A 22796-nucleotide genomic window follows, 5' to 3' on the forward strand; every position below is an offset into this window, starting at 1 on the left:
TTGAGGACCACTCATCACTGATGTGTCTGACTCCTGTAACCATGTGTGGAAACAAATATGTCACAGATACATATTCCCATCCAGCCATGATTACCGAAAATATATTTGATTTATAGGACTTATGAAAACCTAGCTCAGGAGACAAATGTTCTGTCCTGCACCAGAGAACACACACTGCTCATCCATGTCCCTACCTGTTTGTGTGGTCCTCTGAGGATGTGGGCCCTGGCCCCCTCACACGCTGTCCTCATGGCCTCCAGAGAGGGAGTGCCCAGCAGGTCCGTGATCAGATCCAGCTACAACACAGAACACACACAGAAGAACATCATGCAGCATTTGTTACTGTACTTGACACACGCATGCACGAACAAACACACAAACCCACACATGCTCACACACACACACGCTATGGCACATATGCAGTAAAGGCGAGGGAGTTGAGAGAGGCAGGCCAAGTTAAGGACTCCAGGGAGCTACACTGTGTATTGACTTATTGCTCCAGAATGCCATTTTTCAGTCCATTGTAAACTTACAGTGTCTGCGAACAAGTCAATTTAGACATGAGCTATTTGTGTCAATATCAGAAGTGAAAGGGAGTAGTGTGTACTGAGACATAAGACTGCTTTCCTCCCCATCTAACTCAACATGTCATCTCTGAAAGGGAGGTCAAGGAGGCAGGACCAGAGCCCAAGGTTTGGGGAGACATGGACATTAAGGGGTCAAGGAAGCTCTGTCCTGTTTTCAAATACAGACTTTATCTCTGAAAGCTCAAACCAAGCTGAAATAACACACCTCAGTGAAGTCTACTGACTAACAAACACAACCAAGAATAGCCAATAACTTTTTTTCTTATAAAGTAAGCAAGGAAATGCTCTACACTGAATATTAGATCAGCAAGTATCCCATGTCAGATCAACATGTCCCCAGTGTTTACAGTATTGGTTACCTGCTGGATGGGACTTTGTGCCTGGAACAGGATGCGTCGGCCCAGTAGCTCGGCAAAGATGCATCCTACAGACCAGATGTCGATGGCGTTGGAGTAATGGTGGCTGCCCATGAGGATTTCTGGCGCACGGTAATACTGTGTCACCACCTCCTGAGTCATGTGACGAGACTCGTCCAGCTCCTCCAACCGCGCCAGCCCAAAGTCACAGATCTGAAGAGGTATGAAGGCAGAGAACATGTTCACATTAATACATCCATCAATACCAATACACAAATAGACTAGTCCTCCCAACCCAACCTAACCCAAGGTTTAGATGCATGCAGCTTCTTACAAGATACACCATTTATTATTTGGTAGCTTACTGTGACTGGCCAGTGTCAATTGTTAAATTGTTAAACTGAATAAGAACATTTTCTGATTCGTCTAAAGACACAAAAGAATGGAATATTTGGATCGTTCATAAACGGACTAACGAGCTGCTCCGAAATTCTTTGTTGACTCATATCTCACTTCCCCCAAGCTCTTCAAGGGATGAGCCATTACAGTGCCTTGCCAAAGTATTCATCCCCCTTGGTGATTTTCCTATTTTATTACATTACAACCTGTAATTTAAATAGATTTTTATTTAGTTTTCATGTAATGGACATACACAAAATAGTCCAAATCGGTGAAGTGAAATGAAAAAAATTACTTGTTTCAGAAAATGATATATTAAAAAATAAACTGAAAAGTGGTGCGTGCATATCTATTCACCCCCTCTGCTATGAAGCCAATAAAAAAGATCCAATTACCTTCAGAAGTCACATAAATTAATTTTTAAAAGTCCACCTGTGTGCAATCCAAGAGTCACATGATCTCAGTATATATACACCTGTTCTGAAAGGCCCCAGAGTCTGCAACACCACTAAGCAAGGGGCACCACCAAGCAAGCAGCACCATGAACACCAAGGAGCTCTCCAAACAGGTCAGGGACAAAGTTATGGAGAAGTACAGATCAGGGTTGGGTTGTAAAAATATATCAGAAACTTTGAACATCCCACGGAGCACAATTAAATCCATTATTAAAACAATTAAAGAATATGGCACAACAACAAACCTGCCAAGAGAGGGCTGCCCACCAAAACTCAAGGACCAGGTGAGGAGGGCATTAATCAGAGAGGCAACAAAGAGACCAAAGATAACCCTGAAGGAGCTGCAAAGCTCCACAGCGGGGACTGGAGTATCTGTCCATAGGACCACTTTTAGCTGTACACTCCACAGAGCTGGGCTTTACGGAAGAGTTGCCTGAATAAACATTTTAAAAAACAAGTTAACATGTTTGGTGTTCGCCAAAAGGCATGTGGGAGATTCCAGAAACATATGGATGAAGTGGTATTCTGGTCAGATGAGACTAAAATTGAGATTTTTGACCATCAAGGAAAAAGCTATGTCTGGCGCAAACCCAACACCTCCCATCCCCCCGAGAATACCATCCCCACAGTGAAGCATGGTAGTGGCAGCATCATGCTGTGGGGATGTTTTTCATCGGCAGGGACTGGGAAACCTGTAGGAATTGAAGGAATGATGGATGGCGCTAAATACAGGGAAATTCTTGGGGGAAAACCTGTTTCAGTCTTCCAGAGATTTGAGACTGGGAAGGAGGTTCACCTTCCAGCAGGACAATGACCCTAAGCATACTGCTAAAGCAACACTTGAGTGGTTTAAGGGGAAACATTTAAATGTCTTGGAATGGCCTAGTCAAAGCCCAGACCTCAATCCAAATGAGAATATGTGGAATGACTTAAAGATTGCTGCACACCAGCGGAACCTATCCAACTTGAAGGAGCTGGAGCAGTTTGGCCTTGAAGTTTGGCCTTCAAAAATCCCAGTGGCTAGATGTGCCAAGCTTATATAGACATACCCCAAGAGACTTGCAGCTGTAATTGCTGCAAAAGGTGGCTCTTCAAAGTATTGACTTTGGGGAGGGGGGAAGAGTTATGCACACTCAAGTTTTCTGTTTTTTTTGTTGTATTATTTCTTGTTTGTTTCAAATTAAAAAATATTTTGCATCTTCAAAGTCATAGGCATGTTGCATAAATCAAATGATACAAACCCCACAAAAATCTATTTTAATTCCAGGTAGTAAGGCAACAAAATAGGAAAAATGTCAAGGGGGGTGAATACTTTCACAAGCCACTGTATATCAGAAAAGCGTCACTAATTACATTTCCAATGAAAACACTCAATGAAGTTAATCATCAACCTCTTCTACGATGTCAATACAGGGACACACTTCCACCTCGGTCTCTTATGACAGCTGCGTGCTAAATAACAGCTGTTTTTTCCCATTTCTTGTTTTTGCTATGTTAACTATATATAAATTCTGGACAGAATGGCAGGAAGTGAAAGATTGGGGGAGCCACATTAGTGTTGCACCGCTACGGGCCTTGTCACGTTACTCCAGACGATTACTGCTTGTACACAACTGAATCAAACTGCTTGAGTAGCTGATGCTGCTGAGGGAGGAGATTTTTGGAAGGGGATGTTCATCATCATCATTATGTTCATCATCAGAAATTAAATGAGGAGTGCCTCGCTCTAAAATAATGGCATACACATTGATATCATGGGCAGATAGCACACAATCACAGGCAGGCAGGGAGCATCACAGAGGCAGATAGGGATGGGCTCCACTGAAAATACCACAGAATGTGTGGAGAGGGTTTCCCGTTTGGGAAATGAGAATTAGGAGCTAAATGAGTAAATGTCTGCTAAAGACAATCTGTTCTCCAGAGTCAGCCAGAGAACACACTGAATCACTCTGTTCTCTCCCCTTTCCCTCCTTCCTTCCTTTCTCTCTCTCTCTCTTCCCTCTCCCCCACCCGTGGACTAGCACCGTTCCAGTGTCTGTGGGGGGAGGATGGGGAGCTAGGGGTAGCATAAACCAAGGCATTACCAAGCCCCAGGATGAAGATTTATGTCAGGAGCCCATGTACTGTAGAAATCCCACTGGTGCATCAGACCCCCGGTAACACAGGCTACAGAGACTCACCACACCAGACTGCTACTGAGGGCAGGAGTCAGGAGTGTGAGTGTGTATTTCAGATACTGTACTTCCACAGAAGAGAATCCAACCCCAACTTGACCTCATAAATATAACACTGTACATCTCAGTTGACTAATACATGTCATCATCACATGAGGATGGAAATGTTAGATAGTAGAGGACAGTAGATCAACCTTAAGCACACAGTTGCTGTTGACAAGGAGGTTGCCAGGTTTGATGTCTCGATGTAGGATGCCAGCTGAGTGCAGGTACTTCAGTCCTGCAAAAAAAAAAAACACATGCCAGGAAGGATTCAGTTTCTCATGCGAAGGTTGCACCCCATTTTATATAAATGACGATTGAAACTGATATTTGTGAGAAAATCCTGTTTTAATGTTTGTAATGTGATCTGGGAGTGTCAGAGCGTGTTGGAGAGGACTTACCTCGGAGGATCTGATAGAGAAACACTTTGACGTGATCTGAGCTGAGGGGTTGAGGTGACACGATGATCTTATGGAGGTCACTCTGCATCAGTTCTGTCACCACATAGCTGGACAAGGAGTGGTCAAGGAAAACAACACCACAAAGACTACACAAATATTCTGCAGAGAAGAGCTAGTTAGTGGAGAGAGGAGGGGTAAATGGAAATAAGTGGGAATGGGCAGAGGAAAGACTAATCTACAGTGTCTGTTCTGTTACATTCTAACCTAAAAAAAATGCTGCCACCTTAAATGGATGTTACTGACAGAGGTTCTTCCAATTCCTCTGCAAGGAGCAGCAGTACGGACTCGATCCGTTGTCACAAAGAGCTCCTGCTGTGAGTTTTAATAGACCTCCACGGTGCCTCTATTTATTTCCTTCTTTCTTTCTTGCTCACTTTCTGCCTCTCTCACACTCTCCTGGGGATGACACTCCGGCAGACCCATTTTGCTCTCCCTCCTCCGTCATCCCCAAAGCCTTAAACACGGGCACCCTCATAGATATCATCCTAACCAACTTGCCCTCTAAATACACCTCTGCTGTCTTCAACCAAGATCTCAGCGATCACTGCCTCATTGCCTGCATCCGTAATGGGTCAGCGGTCAAACGACCTCCACTCATCACTGTAAAACGCTCCCTGAAACACCTTTCTAATCGACCTGGCCGGGGTATCCTGGAAGGATATTGATCTCATCCCGTCAGTAGTATTTTTTTTAAATGCCTTCCTAACCATCTTAAATAAACATGCCCCATTCAAGAAATTTAGAACCAGAAACAGATATAGCCCTTGCTTCTCCCCAGACCTGACTGCCCTTAACCAACACAAAAACATCCTATGGCGTTCTGCATTAGCATCGAACAGCCCCCGTGATATGCAGCTGTTCAGGAAAGCTAGAAACCATTATACACAGGCAGTTAGAAAAGCCAAGGCTAGCTTTTTCAAGCAGAAATTTGCTTCCTGCAACACTAACTCAAAAAAGTTCTGGGACACTGTAAAGTCCATGGAGAATAAGAACACCTCCTCCCAGCTGCCCACTGCACTGAAGATAGGAAACACTGTCACCACTGATAAATCCATCATAATTGAGAATTTCAATAAGCATTTTTCTACGGCTGGCCATGCTTTCCACCTGGCTACTCCTACCCCGGACAACAGCACTGCACCCCCAACAGCAACTCGCCCAAGCCTTCCCCATTTCTCCTTCTCCCAAATCCATTCAGCTGATGTTCTGAAAGAGCTGCAAAATCTGGACCCCTACAAATCAGCCGGGCTAGACAATCTGGACCCTTTCTTTCTAAAATGATCTGCCGAAATTGTTGCCACCCCTATTACTAGCCTGTTCAACCTCTCTTTCGTGTCGTCTGAGATTCCCAAAGATTGGAAAGCAGCTGCGGTCATCCCCCTCTTCAAAGGGGGGGATACTCTTGACCCAAACTGCTACAGACCTATATCTATCCTACCGTGCCTTTCTAAGGTCTTCGAAAGCCAAGTCAACAAACAGATTACCGACCATTTCGAATCTCACCATACCTTCTCTGCTATGCAATCTGGTTTCAGAGCTGGTCATGGGTGCACCTCAGCCACGCTCAAGGTCCTAAACGATATCTTAACCGCCATCGATAAGAAACATTACTGTGCAGCCGTATTCATTGATCTGGCCAAGGCTTTCGACTCTGTCAATCACCACATCCTCATCGGCAGACTCGACAGCCTTGGTTTCTCAAATGATTGCCTCGCCTGGTTCACCAACTACTTCTCTGATAGAGTTCAGTGTGTCAAATCGGAGGGTCTGCTGTCCGGACCTCTGGCAGTCTCTATGGGGGTGCCACAGGGTTCAATTCTTGGACCGACTCTCTTCTCTGTATACATCAATGAGGTCGCTCTTGCTGCTGGTGAGTCTCTGATCCACCTCTACGCAGACGACACCATTCTGTATACTTCCGGCCCTTCTTTGGACACTGTGTTAACAACCCTCCAGGCAAGCTTCAATGCCATACAACTCTCCTTCCGTGGCCTCCAATTGCTCTTAAATACAAGTAAAACTAAATGCATGCTCTTCAACCGATCGCTACCTGCACCTACCCGCCTGTCCAACATCACTACTCTGGACGGCTCTGACTTAGAATACGTGGACAACTACAAATACTTAGGTGTCTGGTTAGACTGTAAACTCTCCTTCCAGACCCATATCAAACATCTCCAATCCAAAGTTAAATCTAGAATTGGCTTCCTATTTCGCAACAAAGCATCCTTCACTCATGCTGCCAAACATACCCTTGTAAAACTGACCATCCTACCAATCCTCGACTTTGGCGATGTCATTTACAAAATAGCCTCCAATACCCTACTTAACAAATTGGATGCAGTCTATCACAGTGCAATCCGTTTTGTCACCAAAGCCCCATATACTACCCACCATTGCGACCTGTACGCTCTCGTTGGCTGGCCCTCGCTTCATACTCGTCGCCAAACCCACTGGCTCCATGTCATCTACAAGACCCTGCTAGGCAAAGTCCCCCCTTATCTCAGCTCGCTGGTCACCATAGCATCTCCCACCTGTGGCACACGCTCCAGCAGGTATATCTCTCTAGTCACCCCCAGAACCAATTCTTTCTTTGGCCGCCTCTCCTTCCAGTTCTCTGCTGCCAATGACTAGAACGGACTACAAAAATCTCTGAAACTGGAAACACTTATTTCCCTCCCTAGCTTTAAGCACCAACTGTCAGAGCAGCTCACAGATTACTGCACCTGTACATAGCCCACCTATAATTTAGCCCAAACAACTACCTCTTTCCCAACTGTATTTAATTTTTATTTATTTTGCTCCTTTGCACCCCATTCTTTTTATTTCTATTTTGCACATTCTTCCATTGCAAAACTACCATTCCAGTGTTTTACTTGCTATATTGTATTTACTTTGCCACCATGGCCTTTTTTTGCCTTTACCTCCCTTCCCACCTCATTTGCTCACATTGTATATAGACTTGTTTATACTGTATTATTGACTGTATGTCTGTTTTACTCCATGTGTAACTCTGTGTCGTTGTATCTGTCGAACTGCTTTGCTTTATCTTGGCCAGGTCGCAATTGTAAATGAGAACTTGTTCTCAACTTGCCTACCTGGTTAAATAAAGGTAAAATAAATAAAAAATCCAGGCAGTGCAGATACATAATACATGTGGCATACCTGAACCACAGTACATAGAAACGCCTCTCTGATAGAAATAACCTAATCCTGCCATCTAGCACTGTCAGCAGGCAGGCCAACTCCCAGAGCACACAGGCATCCCAGCCCAGCCCACTTGTGTGTGTGTGTGTGAGAGCGAGAGATAGAGTGACAGAGAGAGATTTCTGCAAAAATATCCTCAATGTACAACGTAAAACACCAAATAATGCATGCAGAGCAGAATTAGGCCGATACCCACTAATGATCAAAATCCAGAAAAGAGCCGTTCAATTCTACAACCACCTAAAAGGAAGCGATTCCCAAACCTTCCATAACAAAGCCATCACCTACAGAGAGATGAACCTGGAGAAGAGTCCCCTAAGCAAGCTGTTCCTGGGGCTCTGTTCACAAACACAGACCCCACAGAGCCCCAGGACAACATCACAATTAGACCCAACCAAATCATGAGAAAACAAAAAGATAATTACTTGACACATTGGAAAGAATTAACAAAAAAACAGAGCAAACTAGAATGCTATTTGGCTCTAAACAGAGTACACAGCGGCAGAATACCTGACGACTGTGACTGACCCAAACTTAAGGAAAGCTTTGACTATGTACAGACTCAGTGAGCAGAGCCTTGCTATTGAGAAAGGCTACCGTAGGCAGACCTGGCTCTCAAGAGAAGACAGGCTGTGTGCACACTGCCCACAAAATGAGTTGGAAACTGAGCTGCACTTCCAAACCTCCTGACAAATGTATGACCATATTAAAGACACATATTTCCCTCATATTACACAGAACAAAGAATTTGAAAACAAACCCAATACCACAGTGCCATCACAGCAGCAAGATTTGTGACCTGTTGCCACAAGAAAAGGACAACCAGTGAAGAACAAACACTACTGTATACACAACCCATATTCATGCTTGTTTATTTTTCCCTTTTGTATTTTAACCAGAGAGAGAGACAGAGCTAGACAGAAAGAGAGAGAGAGAGAGAGAGAGAGAGAGAGAGAGAGAGAGACAGAGCGATAGGGAGAGAGAGGGAGCAAGACAGAGAGACAGAGCAATTGAGATAGAGAAAGAGAGCTAGTCAGAGAGAGACAGAGAGACAAACAAATAGAGAAACAGATACAGAGAGACAGAAAGACAGAGAGACCGACAGAGAGAGTAACCGACAGAGAGAGACCGACAGAGAGAGACCGACAGAGAGAGCTAGACAGAGAGAGCGAGACAGAGAGAGCGAGACAGAGAGAGCGAGACAGAGAGAGAGAGACAGACAGAGAAAGACAGAGCGATAGAGATAAAGAGCTAGACAGAGAGAGAGGAGAGAGACAGACAAAAAGAGACAGAGAGAGAGAGAAAGACAGAGCGATAGAGATAGAGAGCTAGACAGAGAGAGAGAGTGACAGACAGAGAGATAAACAGAGAGAGAGAGGAGAGACAGACAGAGAGACAAAGAGAGATAGAGAGAGCTAGACAGAAAGAGAGAGAGAGGAAAAGAGTTATGAGAGCTTAGCGTGCAGCATTGCCTCATCAACCCTCCACAGCTAAGCCAGCCACCTCTGACAAAAGCACACGCACACACACACACACATACACGCACACCCACACACACGCACGCACACCCACACATACAAACAACACCACCAATAAAGATGGAATGTAGCTACTTGAGGCCTGAACCCAGAAAAGGAAAAGAAGAGGCAGTGCACACCACACAAGTGGAGGAAGGTTGAGACCACACCACACTAGTGGAGGAAGGTTGAGACCACACCAAACCAGTGGAGGAAGGTTGAGACCACACCACACCAGTGGAGGAAGGTTGAGACCACACCACACTAGTGGAGGAAGGTTGAGACCACACCACACCAGTGGAGGAAGGTTGAGACCACACCACACCAGTGGAGGAAGGTTGAGACCACACCACACCAGTGGAGGAAGGTTGAGACCACACCACACCACACCAGTGGAGGAAGGTTGAGACCACACCACACCACACCAGTGGAGGAAGATTGAGACCACACCACACCACACCAGTGGAGGAAGGTTGAGACCACACCACACCAGTGGAGGAAGGTTGAGACCACACCAGTGGAGGAAGGTTGAGACCACACCACACCAGTGGAGGAAGGTTGAGGCCACACCATACCAGTGGAGGAAGGCTGAGGCCACACCACACCATTGGAGGAAGGTTGACGCCACACCACACAAGTTGATGAAAGTTGACACCACAACACACAAGTTGATGAAAGTTGACACCACACCACACAAGTTGAGGAAGGTTGAAGCCAAACCACACAAGTTGATGAAAGTTGACACCACACCACACAAGTTGATGAAAGTTGACACCACACCACACAAGTTGATGAAAGTTGACACCACACCACACAAGTTGATGAAAGTTGACACCACATCACACAAGTTGATGAAAGTTGACACCACACCACACAAGTTGATGAAAGTTGACACCACACCACACAAGTGGAGGAAGGCAGAGCCCACACCACACCAGTGGAGGAAGGTTGAGACCACACCACACCAGTGGAAAAAGGTTGAGACCACACCAGTTAAAGATGGTTGAGACCACACCACACCAGTGGAGGAAGGTTGAGGCCACACCACACCGAGGCCACACCACACTAATGGAGGAAGGTTACCACCACAGCACACTAGTGGAGGAAGGTCAGACCACACCATACAAATAGAACAAGGTTTAAGTCACACCACACCAGTAGAAGAAGTTTGAGGCCACACCACACCAGTGGAGAAAGGTTGAGGCCACACACACTCACACACAGCCACAGCCAGCTGGAGGGGGCTGAGGACACTGGGTGCCTTGTGCTCCGTTGGGTCCTTGCCTCCCTGCAAATACCCCCCCCATGTCAGCTGCTCAACAACTCCCCCTCTTTAACAGCCCTTTTTTATTTTTTATTAACCAATGGCAAAAGCGACAGCGTGTCTTCCTGGGAACTGACATAATGAACAAGACATTACAGAAAAAAATACTTCACAATTTACATACATTTAAAAACATTAACATGGACATTACAGATGTACACACACACACACACACACACATTACTAGATATACAGTTGAAATCGGTAGATTACATACACGTTACCCAAATACATGTAAACTCAATTCCTGACATTTAATCCTCGTAAAAATTCCCTGTCTTAGGTCGGTTAGGATCACCACTTTATTTTAAGAATGTGAAATGTTGGAATAATAGTAGAAATTATTATTTATTTCAGCTTTTATTTCTTTCATCACATTCCCAGTGGGTCAGAAGTTTACTTACACTGAATTACTATTTGGTAACATTGCCTTTAAATTGTTTAACTTGGGTCAAACGTTTTGGGTAGCTTTCCACAAGATTCCCACAATAAGTTGGGTGAATTTTGGCCCATTCCTCCTGACAGAGCTGGTGTAACTGAGTCAGGTTTGTAGGCCTCCTTGCTCACACATGCTTTTTCAGTTCTGCCCACAGTTTTTCTATAGGCTTGAGGTCAGGGCTTTGTGATGGCCAGTCCAATACATTGAATTTGTTGTCCTTAAGCCATTTTGCCACAACTTTGAAAGTATGCTTGGGGTCATTGTCCATTTGGAAGACCTATTTGCAACCAAGCTTTAACTTCCTGACTGATGTCTTGAGATGTTGCTTCAATATATCCACATAATTTTTCTCCTCATGATGCAATCTATTTTGTGAAGTGCACCAGTCCCTCCTGCAGCAAAGCACCCCCACAACATGATGCTGCCACCCCCCGTGCTTCAAGGTTGAGATGGTGTTCTTCAGCTTGCAAGCCTCCCCCTCTCAGGTCCGCTGTCTTCAAACTCCCTGTCATAAATGAGCCAAGGCGCAGCGTGCATGTAATTCCACATCTTAAATTTGATTTATTTAACCTTTATTTAACCATGTAGGCAAGTTGAGGACAAGTTCTCATATCCATTTGCGACCTGGCCAAGATAAAGCAAAGCAGTTCGACACATACAACAACACAGAGTTACAAATGGAGTAAAACAAACATACAGTCAATAATACAGTAGAAAAATGAGCAAGTGAGGTGAGATAAGGGAGGTAAAGGCAAAAAAAGGCCATGGTGGCGTTGTAAATACAATATAGAAAGTAAAACACTGGAATGGTAGAAATAATGGGGTGCAAAATGAGCTAAATAAATACAGTAGGGGGGAGAGGTAGTTGAGGTAGTTGTTTGGGTTAAATTATAGATGGGCTATGTAGAGGTGCAGTAATCTGTGAGCTGCTCTGACACCTGGTGCTTAAAGCTAGTGAGGGAGATAAGTGTTTCCAGTTTCAGAGATTTTAGTAGTTCGTTCCAGTCATTGGCAGCAGAGAACTGGAAGGAGAGGCGACCAAAGGAAGAATTGGTTTTAGGGGTGACCAGAGAGATATACCTACTGGAGCGCATGCTACAGGTGGGTGCTGCTATGGTGACCAGTGAGCTGAGATAAGGGGGGAATTTACCTAGCAGGGTCTTGTAGATGACCTGGAGACAGTGGATTTGGCGACGAGTATGAAGAGAGGGCCAGCCAACGAGAGAGTACAGGTCGCAGTGGTGGGTAGTATATGGGGCTTTGGTGACAAAACGGATGGCACTGTGATAGACTGCATCCAATTTATTGAGTAGAGGATCGGTAGGATGGTCAGTTTTACAATGGGAGCATGAGTGAAGGATGCTTTGTTGCGAAATAGGAGGCCAATTCTAGATTTAACTTTGGATTGGAGATGTTTGATGTGAGTCTGGAAGGAGAGTTTACAGTCTAACCAGACACCTAGGTATTTGTAGTTGTCCACATATTCTAAGTCAGATCTGTCCAGAGTAGTGATGCTGGACGGGCTGGCAGTTGCAGGCAGCGATCGGTTGAAGAGCATGCATTTAGTTTTACTTGTATTTAAGAGCAATTGGAGGCCACGGAAGGAAAGTTGTATTGCATTGAAGCTCGTCTGGAAGGTTGTTAACACAGTGTCCAAAGAAGGGCCAGAAGTATACAGAATGGTGTAGTCTGCGTAGAGGTGGATCAGAGACTCACCAGCAGCAAGAGCGACATCACTGATGTATACAGAGAAGAGAGTCGGTCCAAGAATTGAACCCTGTGGCACCCCCATAGAGACTGCCAGAGGCCCGGACAACAGGCCCTCCGATTTGACACACTGAACTCTGTCAGAGAAGTAGTTGGTGAACCAGGCGAAACAATCATTTGAGAAACCAAGGCTATCGAGTCTGCCGATGAGGATGTGGTGATTGACAGAGTCGAAAGCCTTGGCCAGGTCAATGAATAGGGCTGCACAGTATTGTTTCTTATCGATGGCGGTTAAGATATCGTTTAGGAGCGTGGCTGAGGTGCACCCATGACCAGCTCTGAAACCAGATTGCATAGCGGAGAAGGTATGGTGGGATTCGAAATGGTTGGTAATCTGTTTGTCGACTTGGCTTTCGAAGACCTTAGAAAGGCAGGGTAGGATAGATATAGGTCTGTAGCAGTTTGGGTCAAGAGTGTCCCCCCCTTTGAAGAGGGGGATGACGGCAGCTGCTTTCCAATCTTTGGGAATCTCAGACGACACGAAAGAGAGGTTGAACAGGCTAGTAATAGGGGTTGCAACAATTTCGGCAGATTATTTTAGAAATAAAGTGTCCAGATTGTCTAGCCCGGCTGATTTGTAGGGGTCCAGATTTTGCAGCTCTTTCAGAACATCAGCTGACTGGATTTGGGAGAAGGAGAAATGGGGAAGGATTGGGCGAGTTGCTGTGGGGGGTGCAGTGCTGTTGACCGGGGTAGGGGTCGCCAGGTGGAAAGCACGGCCAGCTGTAGAAAAATGCTTATTGAAATTCTCAATTATAGTGGATTTATCAGGGGTGACAGTGGTTCCTATCCTCAGTGCAGTGGGCAGCTGGGAGGAGGTGTTCTTATTCTCCATGGACTTTACATTGTTCCAGAACTTTTTTGAGTTTGTGTTGCAGGAAGCAAATTTCTGCTTGAAAAAGCTAGCCTTGGCTTTTCTAACTGCCTGTGTATATTGGTTTCTAGCTTCCCTGAAAAGCTGCATATCACAGGGGCACTTCGATGCTAATGAAGATTGCCATAGAATGTTTTTGTGTTGGTTATAATAAAGTGAAACATTCACAAAAAAAAGGTAAACGGACAGAAAACAAATAATTACCCACAACATTAGGTGGGAAAAAGGCTGCCTAAGAATGATTCCCAATCAGAGACAACGATAGACAGCTGCCTCTGATTGGGAACCACACTCGGCCAAAAACAAAGAAATAGGCCAACTAGAATTCCCACCCAAATCACACCCTGACCTAACCAAATAGAGGAATAAAAAGGCTCTCTAAGGTCAAGGCGTGACACCCCCCTTTTTCCTCCAAACATAACGATGGTCATTATGACCAAACAGTTCTATTTATGTTTCATCAGACCAGAGGACATTTCTCCAAAAAGTACGGTCTTTGTCACCATGTGCAGCTGCAAATCGTAGTCTTGCTTTTTTTAAGGTCGGTTTGGAGCAGTAGCTTCATCCTTGTTGATATAGGACTTGTTTTACTGTGGCTATAGATACTTTTGTACCTGTTTCCTCCAGCATCTTCAGAAGGTCCTTTCCTGTTGTTCTGGGATAGATTTGCACTTTTCGCACCAAAGTACATTCATCTCTAGGAGACTGAATGTGTCTCCTTCCTGAGCGGTATGACGGCTGTGTGGTCTTATGGTGTTTATACTTGTGTACTATTGTTGAGGCACTGAGTTTGAAGGTAGGCCTTGAAATACATCCACAGGTACACCTACAATTGACTCAAATTATGTCAATTAGCCAATCAGAAGCTTCTAAAGCCATGACATCATTTTCTGGAATTTTCCAAGCTGTTTAAAGGCACTGTCAACTTAGTGTATGTAAACTTTGGACCCACTGGAATTGTGATACAGTCAATTATACGTGAAATAATCTGTCTGCAAACAATTGTTGGAAAAATGACTTGTGTCATGCACAAAGTAGATGCCCTAACCAAAACTATAGTTTGTTAACAAGAAGTTGAAAAAGTGGTTGAAAAACTAGTTTTAATGACTCCAACATAAGTGTATGTAAACTTCTGACTTCAACTGTGTGCCTTTACCCTTCACCCCTCGCTCCCTCTGTATTTTATCACTTGCCTCACACACTCCCTCCATCACAAGGCTCTCACTTAAACACTCCTTCCAGTAACACCTCTTCCTAACACTCCCTCCCTCTCTCTATCACAAGGCCTCTCCCTTGCCGCACACACTCCCTCTCTATCACAAGGCCTCTCCCTTGCAAACTTCTACCCTATCCCCTCTCTGCTAGCGTCTCTGACACATGGAGAAGAGAAGTGCCAACCTGCCACACCACATTGGAGAACATGAGGCCCAGGGGCCAAGGATCCATCTATCTGGCCTGGGCACGGCTCCAGATGCTTCCTTTCTGCTTGATAAAACGAAATGCTTAATTGCCACCCTGCGTCTCACCACAGTATATACTCTCACTCTCCATTATAAATAGTGTATGGCTTCTCCAGCAACATGCAGGGTATAGCCTTAAACATTTATTAATCATTCATATTTTGTTAAAGTGGTCTAAATTTAGAGCCATGCCATGACACACCACGGGGGAAGGACACCCCATGTGGGAGCAAATGATATTTAGCTATGCATCCATGTCATCTCAAAGTGACAATGGCTAATAATGACAACATATTTTCAATAATAGTTTTTAAAAACCACGCAACAGGTAAAGTAGTCTGACAATTCATGTATGAACCAACTCATCATTGCCAACAATGCACAGATGAAAAATTCCCTCAATTGTATCAGTGACAGGGCAGGGAACAGATTACTTTTGTCCTGTCTCTAATACTGTATAATTATCCTCATGCAAATCATCTGCATGCTTGATTGCTCCACTGAAATGCAAACTACACTCTTTCCTCTGTGGCCCATGTTCGCTTGGTGGTGGTTGACTCTCTCTCTGCTGTGCTGCTGTGGTGACAATAACAAGGCTCTCTATCTTTCCGGGTACAAAGGCATGCCTTGATTGATAGTGAGAGAGAGAGACAGAACACCAGCCATTGGGGCTCTGGACACCTCTAGTCATTCAGAGGAGTGATGGGGATGGAGCAGAGTAACCTACAGTATGAGGAGAGGAATGGATGGGAAACTGGGGATCAGTTTCTGCTACTCCATTTTACAACAAGAATGGAGTGTCACGCCTGCTCCCGCTCTTCCTCCCCCTGGTGCTCGAGGGCGCCAGGATCCCCAGCATTACGCACTCAAGTCACCATCAGTACGCACACCTGCCTTCCCCCCGTCACACGCATCAGCGATCATTGGACTCACGTGGACTCAATAGATGTGCCATTACTTTCCCTATATCTGTCTGTTCCCCAGCTCTGTTCCCTGCTTCGGGATTGATTGTCATATGTCCGTGTTACCCGTGTTCTGCTGCTGTTCCTGTCTTGTTCCATGTCTGTTCCCTATTAAATGTTTGACTCCCTGTACCGGCTTCTCCTCTCCAGCATCACTCCTTACATGGAGAGGGCAACATACAGTTGAAATCAGAAGTTTACATACACCTTAGCCAAATACACTGCTCAAAAAATAAAGGAACACTAAAATAACACATCCTAGATCTGAATGACTGAAATATTCTTATTAAATACTTTTTTCTTTACATAGTTGAATGTGCTGACAACAAAATCACACAAAAATTATCAATGGAAATCAAATGTATCAACCCATGGAGGTCTGGATTTGGAGTCACACTCAAAATTCAAGTGGAAAACCATACTACAGGCTGATCCAACTTTGATGTAATATCCTTAAAACAAGTCAAAATGAGCCTCAGTAGTGTGTGTGGCCTCCACGTGCCTGTATGACCTCCCTACAACGCCTGGGCATGCTCCTGATGAGGTGGCGGATGGTCTCCTGAGGGATCTGTGGTGCAAAGTAACGTTGGTGGATGGAGCGAGACATGATGTCCCAGATGTGCTCAATTAAATTCAGGTCTGGGGAACGGGCGGGCCAGTCCATAGCATCAATGCCTTCCTCTTGCAGGAACTGCTGACACACTCCAGCCACATGAGGTCTAGCATTGTCTTGCATTAGGAGGAACCCAGGGCCAACCGCACCAGCATATGGTCTCACAAGAGGTCTGAGGATCTCATCTCGGTACCTAATGGCAGTCAGGCTACCTCTGGCAAGCACATGGAGGGCTGTGCGGCCCCCAAAGAAATGCCACCCCAAACCATGACTGACCCACTGCCAAACCGGTCATGCTGGAGGATGTTGCAGGTAGCAGAACGTTCCTCACGGCATCTCCAGACTTTGTCACGTCTGTCACATGTGCTCAGTGGGAACCTGCTTTCATCTGAAGAGCACAGGGCGCCAGTGGCGAATTTGCCAATCTTGGTGTTCTCTGGCAAATGCCAAACGTCCTGCATGGTGTTGAGCTGTAAGCACAACCCCCACCTCATACCACCCTCATGGAGTCTGTTTCTGACCGTTTGAGCAGACACATGGACATTTGTGGCCTGCTGGAGTTCATTTTGCAGGGCTCTGGCAGTGCTCCTCCTGCTCCTCCTTGCACAAAGGCGGAGGTAGCAGTCCTGCTGCTGGGTTGTTGCCCTCCTGCGACCTCCTCCACGTCTGCTGATGTACTGGCCTGTCTCCTGGTAGCGCCTCCATGCTCTGGACACTACGCTGACAGACACAGCAAACCTTCTTGCCACAGCTCGCATTGATGTGCCATCCTGGATGAGCTGCACTACCTGAGCCACTTGTATGGGTTGTAGACTCCGTCTCATGCTACCACTAGAGTGAAAGCACCACCAGCATTCAAAAGTGACCAAAACATCAGCCAGGAAGCATAGGAACTGAGAAGTGGTCTGTGGTCACCACCTGCAGAACCACTCGTTTATTGGGGGTCTCTTGCTAATTGCTGTAACTGTTGTCTATTTCATTTGCACAACAGCATGTGAAATTTATTGTCAATCAGTGTTGCTTCCTAAGTGGACAGTTTGATTTCACAGTTACATTGTGTTGTTTAAGTGTTCCCTTTATTTTTTTGAGCAGTGTACATTTAAATTCCTGACATTTAATTCTAGTAAAATGCCATCTTAGGTCAGTTAGGATCACCACTTTATTTTAAGGATGTGAAATGTCAGAATAATAGTAGAGATAATTATTTATTTCAGCTTTTATTTCTTTCATCACATTCCCAGTGGGTCAGAAGTTTACATACACTCAATTAGTATTTGGTGGCGTTGCTTTAAAATTGCTTAACTTGGGTCAAACGTTTTGGGTAGCCTTCCACAAGCTTCCCACAATAAGTTGGGTGAATCTTGGCCCATTCCTCCTGACAGAGCTGGTGTAACTGAGTCAGGATTGTAGGCCTCCTTGCTCGCACACATTTTTTCAGTTCTGCCCACAGTTTTTCTATAGGATTGAGGTCAGGCTTTGTGATGGCCACTCCATTACCTTGACTTTGTTGTCCTTAAGACATTTTGCCACAACTTTGGAAGTATGCTTGGGGTCGTTTGGAAGACCCATTTGCAACCAAGCTTTAACTTCCAGACTGATGTCTTGAATTGTTGCTTCAAAATATACACATAATTTGACTCCCTCATGATGCCATCTATTTCGTGAAGTGCACCAGTCCCTCCTGCAGCAAAGCACCCCATAACATGATGCTGCCACCGCCGTGCTTCAAGGTTGGGATAGTGTTCTTCGGTTTAAAAGCCTCCCCCTTTTTCCTCCAAACATAACGATGGTCATTATGGCCAAACAGTTCTATTTTTGTTTCAACAGACCAGAGGATATTTCTCCAAAAAGTATAAATCTTGTCCCTATGTGTAGTTGCATTTTTTAAGGCGGTTTTGGAGCAGTGGTTTCTTCCTTGCTGAGCGGCCTTTCAGGTTATGTCGATATAGGACTCGTTTTACTGTGGATATAGATACTTTTGTACCTGTTTCCTACAGCATCTTCACAAGGTCCTTTGCTGTTGTTCTGGGATTGATTTGCACTTTTCGCACCAAAGTACGTTCATCTCTAGGAGACAGAACGCGTCTCCTTCCTGAGCGGTATGACGGCTGCGTCGTCCCATGGTGTTTATACTAGAGGTCGACAGATTAATCGGAATGGCCGAATATTTAAGGCTGATTTCAAGTTTTCATAACAATCAGAAATTGGTATATTTGGGCGCCGATTTTTTTATTTGTATTTTTTTATACCTTTATTTAACTAGGCAAGTCAGTTAAGAACACATTCTTATTTTCAATGACGGCCTAGGTGGGTTAACTGCCTCGTTCAGGGGCAGAACGACAGATTTTCACCTTGTTAGCTCGGGGGATCCAATCTTGCAACCTTACTGTTAACTAGTCCAACGCAATAACGACCTGCCTCTCTCACGTTGCACTCCACAAGGAGACTGCCTGTTACGCGAATGCAGTAGCCAAGGTAAGTTGCATTAAACGTATCTTATAAAAAACAATCAATCATGATCACTAGTTAACTACACATGGTTGATGATATTACTAGATATTATCTAGCGTGTCCTAATCTGACTGAGCCTACAAGCATACAAGTATCTAAGTATCTGACTGACCGGTGGTAAGCAGAAGCAGGCACTTAAACATTCATTCAAACAGCACTTCTGTGCATTTGCCAGCAGCTCTTCGTTGTGCTTCAACCATTACGCTGTTTATGACTTCAAGCCTATCAACTCCCGAGATGAAGCTGGTGTAACCGAAGTGAAATGGCTAGCTAGTTAGCACGCTTTAATAGCGTTTCAAACGTCACTCTTTCTGAGCCTTCTAGTAGTTGTTCCCCTTGCTCTGCATGGGTAACGCTGCTTCGATGGTGGCTGTTGTCGTTGTGTTGCTGGTTCGAGCCCAGGGAGGAGCGATAATTCCTATAATAACTACAACCTAAAATATCCTTACCTGGGAATATTGAAGACTCATGTTAAAAGGAACCACCAGCTTTCATATGTTCTCATGTTCTGAGCAAGGAACTGAAACGTCAGCTTTCTTACATAGCACATATTGCACTTTTACTTTCTTCTCCAACACTTTGTTTTTGCATTATTTAAACCAAATTGAACATGTTTCATTGTTTACTTGAGGCTGAATTGATTATATTGATGTATTATATTAAGTTAAAATAAGTGTTCATTCAGGATTGTTGTAATTGTCATTATTACAAATTAAAAAAAAAAAAAAAAAATCGGCATTGGCTTTTTTGGTCCTCCAATAATCGGTATCGGAGTTGAAAAATCATAATCGGTCGACCTCTAGTTTATACTTGCGAACTATTTTTTGTACAGATGAACGTGGTACCTTCAGGTGTTTGGAAATTGCTCCCAAGGATGAACCAGACTTGTGGAGGTCTACAATTTATTTTCTGAGGTCTTGGCTGATTTCTTTTGATTTTCCCATGATGTCAAGCAAAGATGCACTGAGTTTGAAGGTAGGCCTTGAAATACATCCACAGGTACACCTCCAATTGACTCAAATTATGTCAATTGGCCTATCAGAAGCTTCTAAAGCCATGACATAATTTTCTGGAATTTTCAAAGCTGTTAAAAGGGACAGTCAACTTAGTGTATGTAAACTTCTGACCCACTAGAATTGTGAAACAGTGAATTATATGTGAAATATTCTGTCTGTAAACAATTGTTGGAAAAAATACTTGTGTCATGCACACAGTAGATAGCCTAACCGACTTGCAAATACTATAGTTTGTTAAGAAGAAATTTGTGGAGTGATTGAAAAACACGTTTTAATGACTCCAAACTAAGTGTATGTAAACTTCTGACTTCAAATGTATATAAAGGGTAGATGCCTGTGAACTAAGGTAGCTCGTTATATACTTCTACACTGAAACTCCAGTATTACTGTGTGTATAAACTAGTTGGGTTAGTCTGTGTCGGCTATGGCATCCCTGGCTTGGCCACCTGTGAGCAATCCTTCCCCTTTTAACCATGTGACCTGGCGCAGAACACACTCCCAGAGGGCTCTGGTTACCTGTTACTATGCCAACCAACGCATTCGAGAAGTGGGAAATGGCATGGGAAATGACAGAGAGGCACCTGGGGTCTGCTGTATGTCAAGGTGTCACCCCTCCCCCTCCGTGTATGACTAACCCACAGAAGAGAGGAGAGGGAGGGAAGAGGCAAAGTACTAATGTAAACACACGTTGGCAAGGTGAGGTAAGGGGAAACATAAAAGACATTTTCAGACCTCTTCGGGTTTCCCCTGTTTAAATGACAGTGGAAGATGAGAACCCCCCCTCCATTAAAGGTCATATTGTAGCAGAACACGACAGATCCTCCTATTGTATGGCACTGTGCATTGGGATGAGTCATTTTGTTTCCTGATGAAAATCCAAGCATGTCCATCCATTTCATAATAACGACCATGAGCAATAGAAGTCATGTAATGAAGCACCTGAAACGTCTTCCTAAATCCATATTTACATTTCATCTAATTGCCTGTGAGTGTCCCTCCCTCCCTTCTGCCTTGGTGTAGTGCATCAGGCTGTAATCATGTCTTCCTGTGTCAGGAGCAGTTTAATTATTACCAGGCTACGCAGGTCTAACTGTGTGTTTGGATAGAAGAGTGTATTCACTATAATATGCTACCTGATTAAAAACACCCCCTCTACATAATAACCAGCGTGTAGATATGTGGAGATCACATTCATATTCCTGTTCTGACAGAGCAGACCAAGACGGAGCCCACACCAGCCTACAGTACTCTACCGTGGGTGCTTAATAAACACACACGCACACACAAAAGGCAGAAGGGGTGTGTCAGACCTCTCACTCTTTCTCATTCATACATGCACGCAAGCAACTTCAGCAGAGACCTTTATACGAAAATAGGTACAGTCACTTCCGGAACAGCAAATGACTCACTATATATCTGACACATAGATGCTGTCAGACCTCAGTCAAACACACCACACTACTCAGAGCTACAGAGCCTATTCAGATTAGCCACCCATTTCCAGACTAGGTATTTCAGTAAGACATTTCAGCAGGATAATATCATTTTTCAGAGGGGTATTTCTAGGAATTCTAGAAAATAGAAACAGCAGTGGTCAACCAAACATAAGCCTGGGGATTAGATTCAATAGCCAAGTCCAAGTTTCCTGACAATGTGAAACTCTCCATAACAGACTCCTGTAAAGCAGGCAGGCATGTGGTTGCCTTGAACATGCTCTCTTACTCTCTCGTTTTCTTGGCAGGTTGTGATAGCCCCATGCCATGTCACGTTGAGGTCTATAAATAGCCTGTTGCTGTGTCAGTAATTCACTAGCCTTCCATGATGTATGTTTGTGTGTGTGTGTGTGTGTGAGGTAATGAACAGTTACCTCCTAGACCTTAGTGCTCCTAGACCTTAGTGCTGCTTTTGATACCATCGATCACCACATTCTTTTGGAGAGATTGGAAACCCAAATTGGTCTACACGGACATGTTCTGGCCTGGTTTAGATCTTATCTGTCGGAAAGATATCAGTTTGTCTCTGTGAATGGTTTGTCCTCTGACAAATCAACTGTAAATTTCGGTGTTCCTCAAGGTTCCGTTTTAGGACCACTATTGTTTTCACTATATATTTTACCTCTTGGGGATGTTATTCGAAAACATAATGTAAACTTTCACTGCTATGCGGATGACACACAGCTGTACATTTCAATGAAACATGGTGAAGCCCCAAAATTGCCCTCGCTAGAAGCATGTGTTTCAGACATAAGGAAGTGGATGGCTGCAAACTTTCTACTATTAAACTCGGACAAAACAGAGATGCTTGTTCTAGGTCCCAAGAAACAAAGAGATCTTCTGTTGAATCTGACAATTAATCTTAATGGTCGTACAGTCGTCTCAAATAAAACTGTGAAGGACCTCGGCGTTACTATGGACCCTGATCTCTCTTTTGAAGAACATATCAAGACCATTTCGAGGACAGCTTTTTTCCATCTACGTAACATTGCAAAAATCAGAAACTTTCTGTCCAAAAATGATGCAGAAAAATTAATCCATGCTTTTGTCACTTCTAGGTTAGACTACTGCAATGCTCTATTTTCCGGCTACCCGGATAAAGCACTAAATAAACTTCAGTTAGTGCTAAATACGGCTGC

The 22796-nt window shown here is 44.4% G+C and overlaps 1 protein-coding gene across 1 annotated transcript in view; it reads right to left on the reverse strand.

Annotated features, from left to right (window-relative positions):
* Positions 1 to 22796, reverse strand: part of LOC109905834 (serine/threonine-protein kinase NLK) — a 163772-nt gene that overhangs the window by 80023 nt on the left and 60953 nt on the right. The window contains exons 4-7 of the mRNA XM_020503463.2: positions 4415 to 4521; positions 4166 to 4251; positions 947 to 1156; positions 195 to 296 (exon numbers count right to left, since the gene is read on the reverse strand). Of these exons, the coding sequence (XP_020359052.1) occupies positions 195 to 296; positions 947 to 1156; positions 4166 to 4251; positions 4415 to 4521 (505 nt within the window). The remainder of the gene's footprint in view (positions 1 to 194; positions 297 to 946; positions 1157 to 4165; positions 4252 to 4414; positions 4522 to 22796) is intronic.

The sequence above is a fragment of the Oncorhynchus kisutch genome, linkage group LG15 (assembly GCF_002021735.2).
Source record: "Oncorhynchus kisutch isolate 150728-3 linkage group LG15, Okis_V2, whole genome shotgun sequence".
Lineage (NCBI taxonomy): Eukaryota > Metazoa > Chordata > Actinopteri > Salmoniformes > Salmonidae > Oncorhynchus > Oncorhynchus kisutch.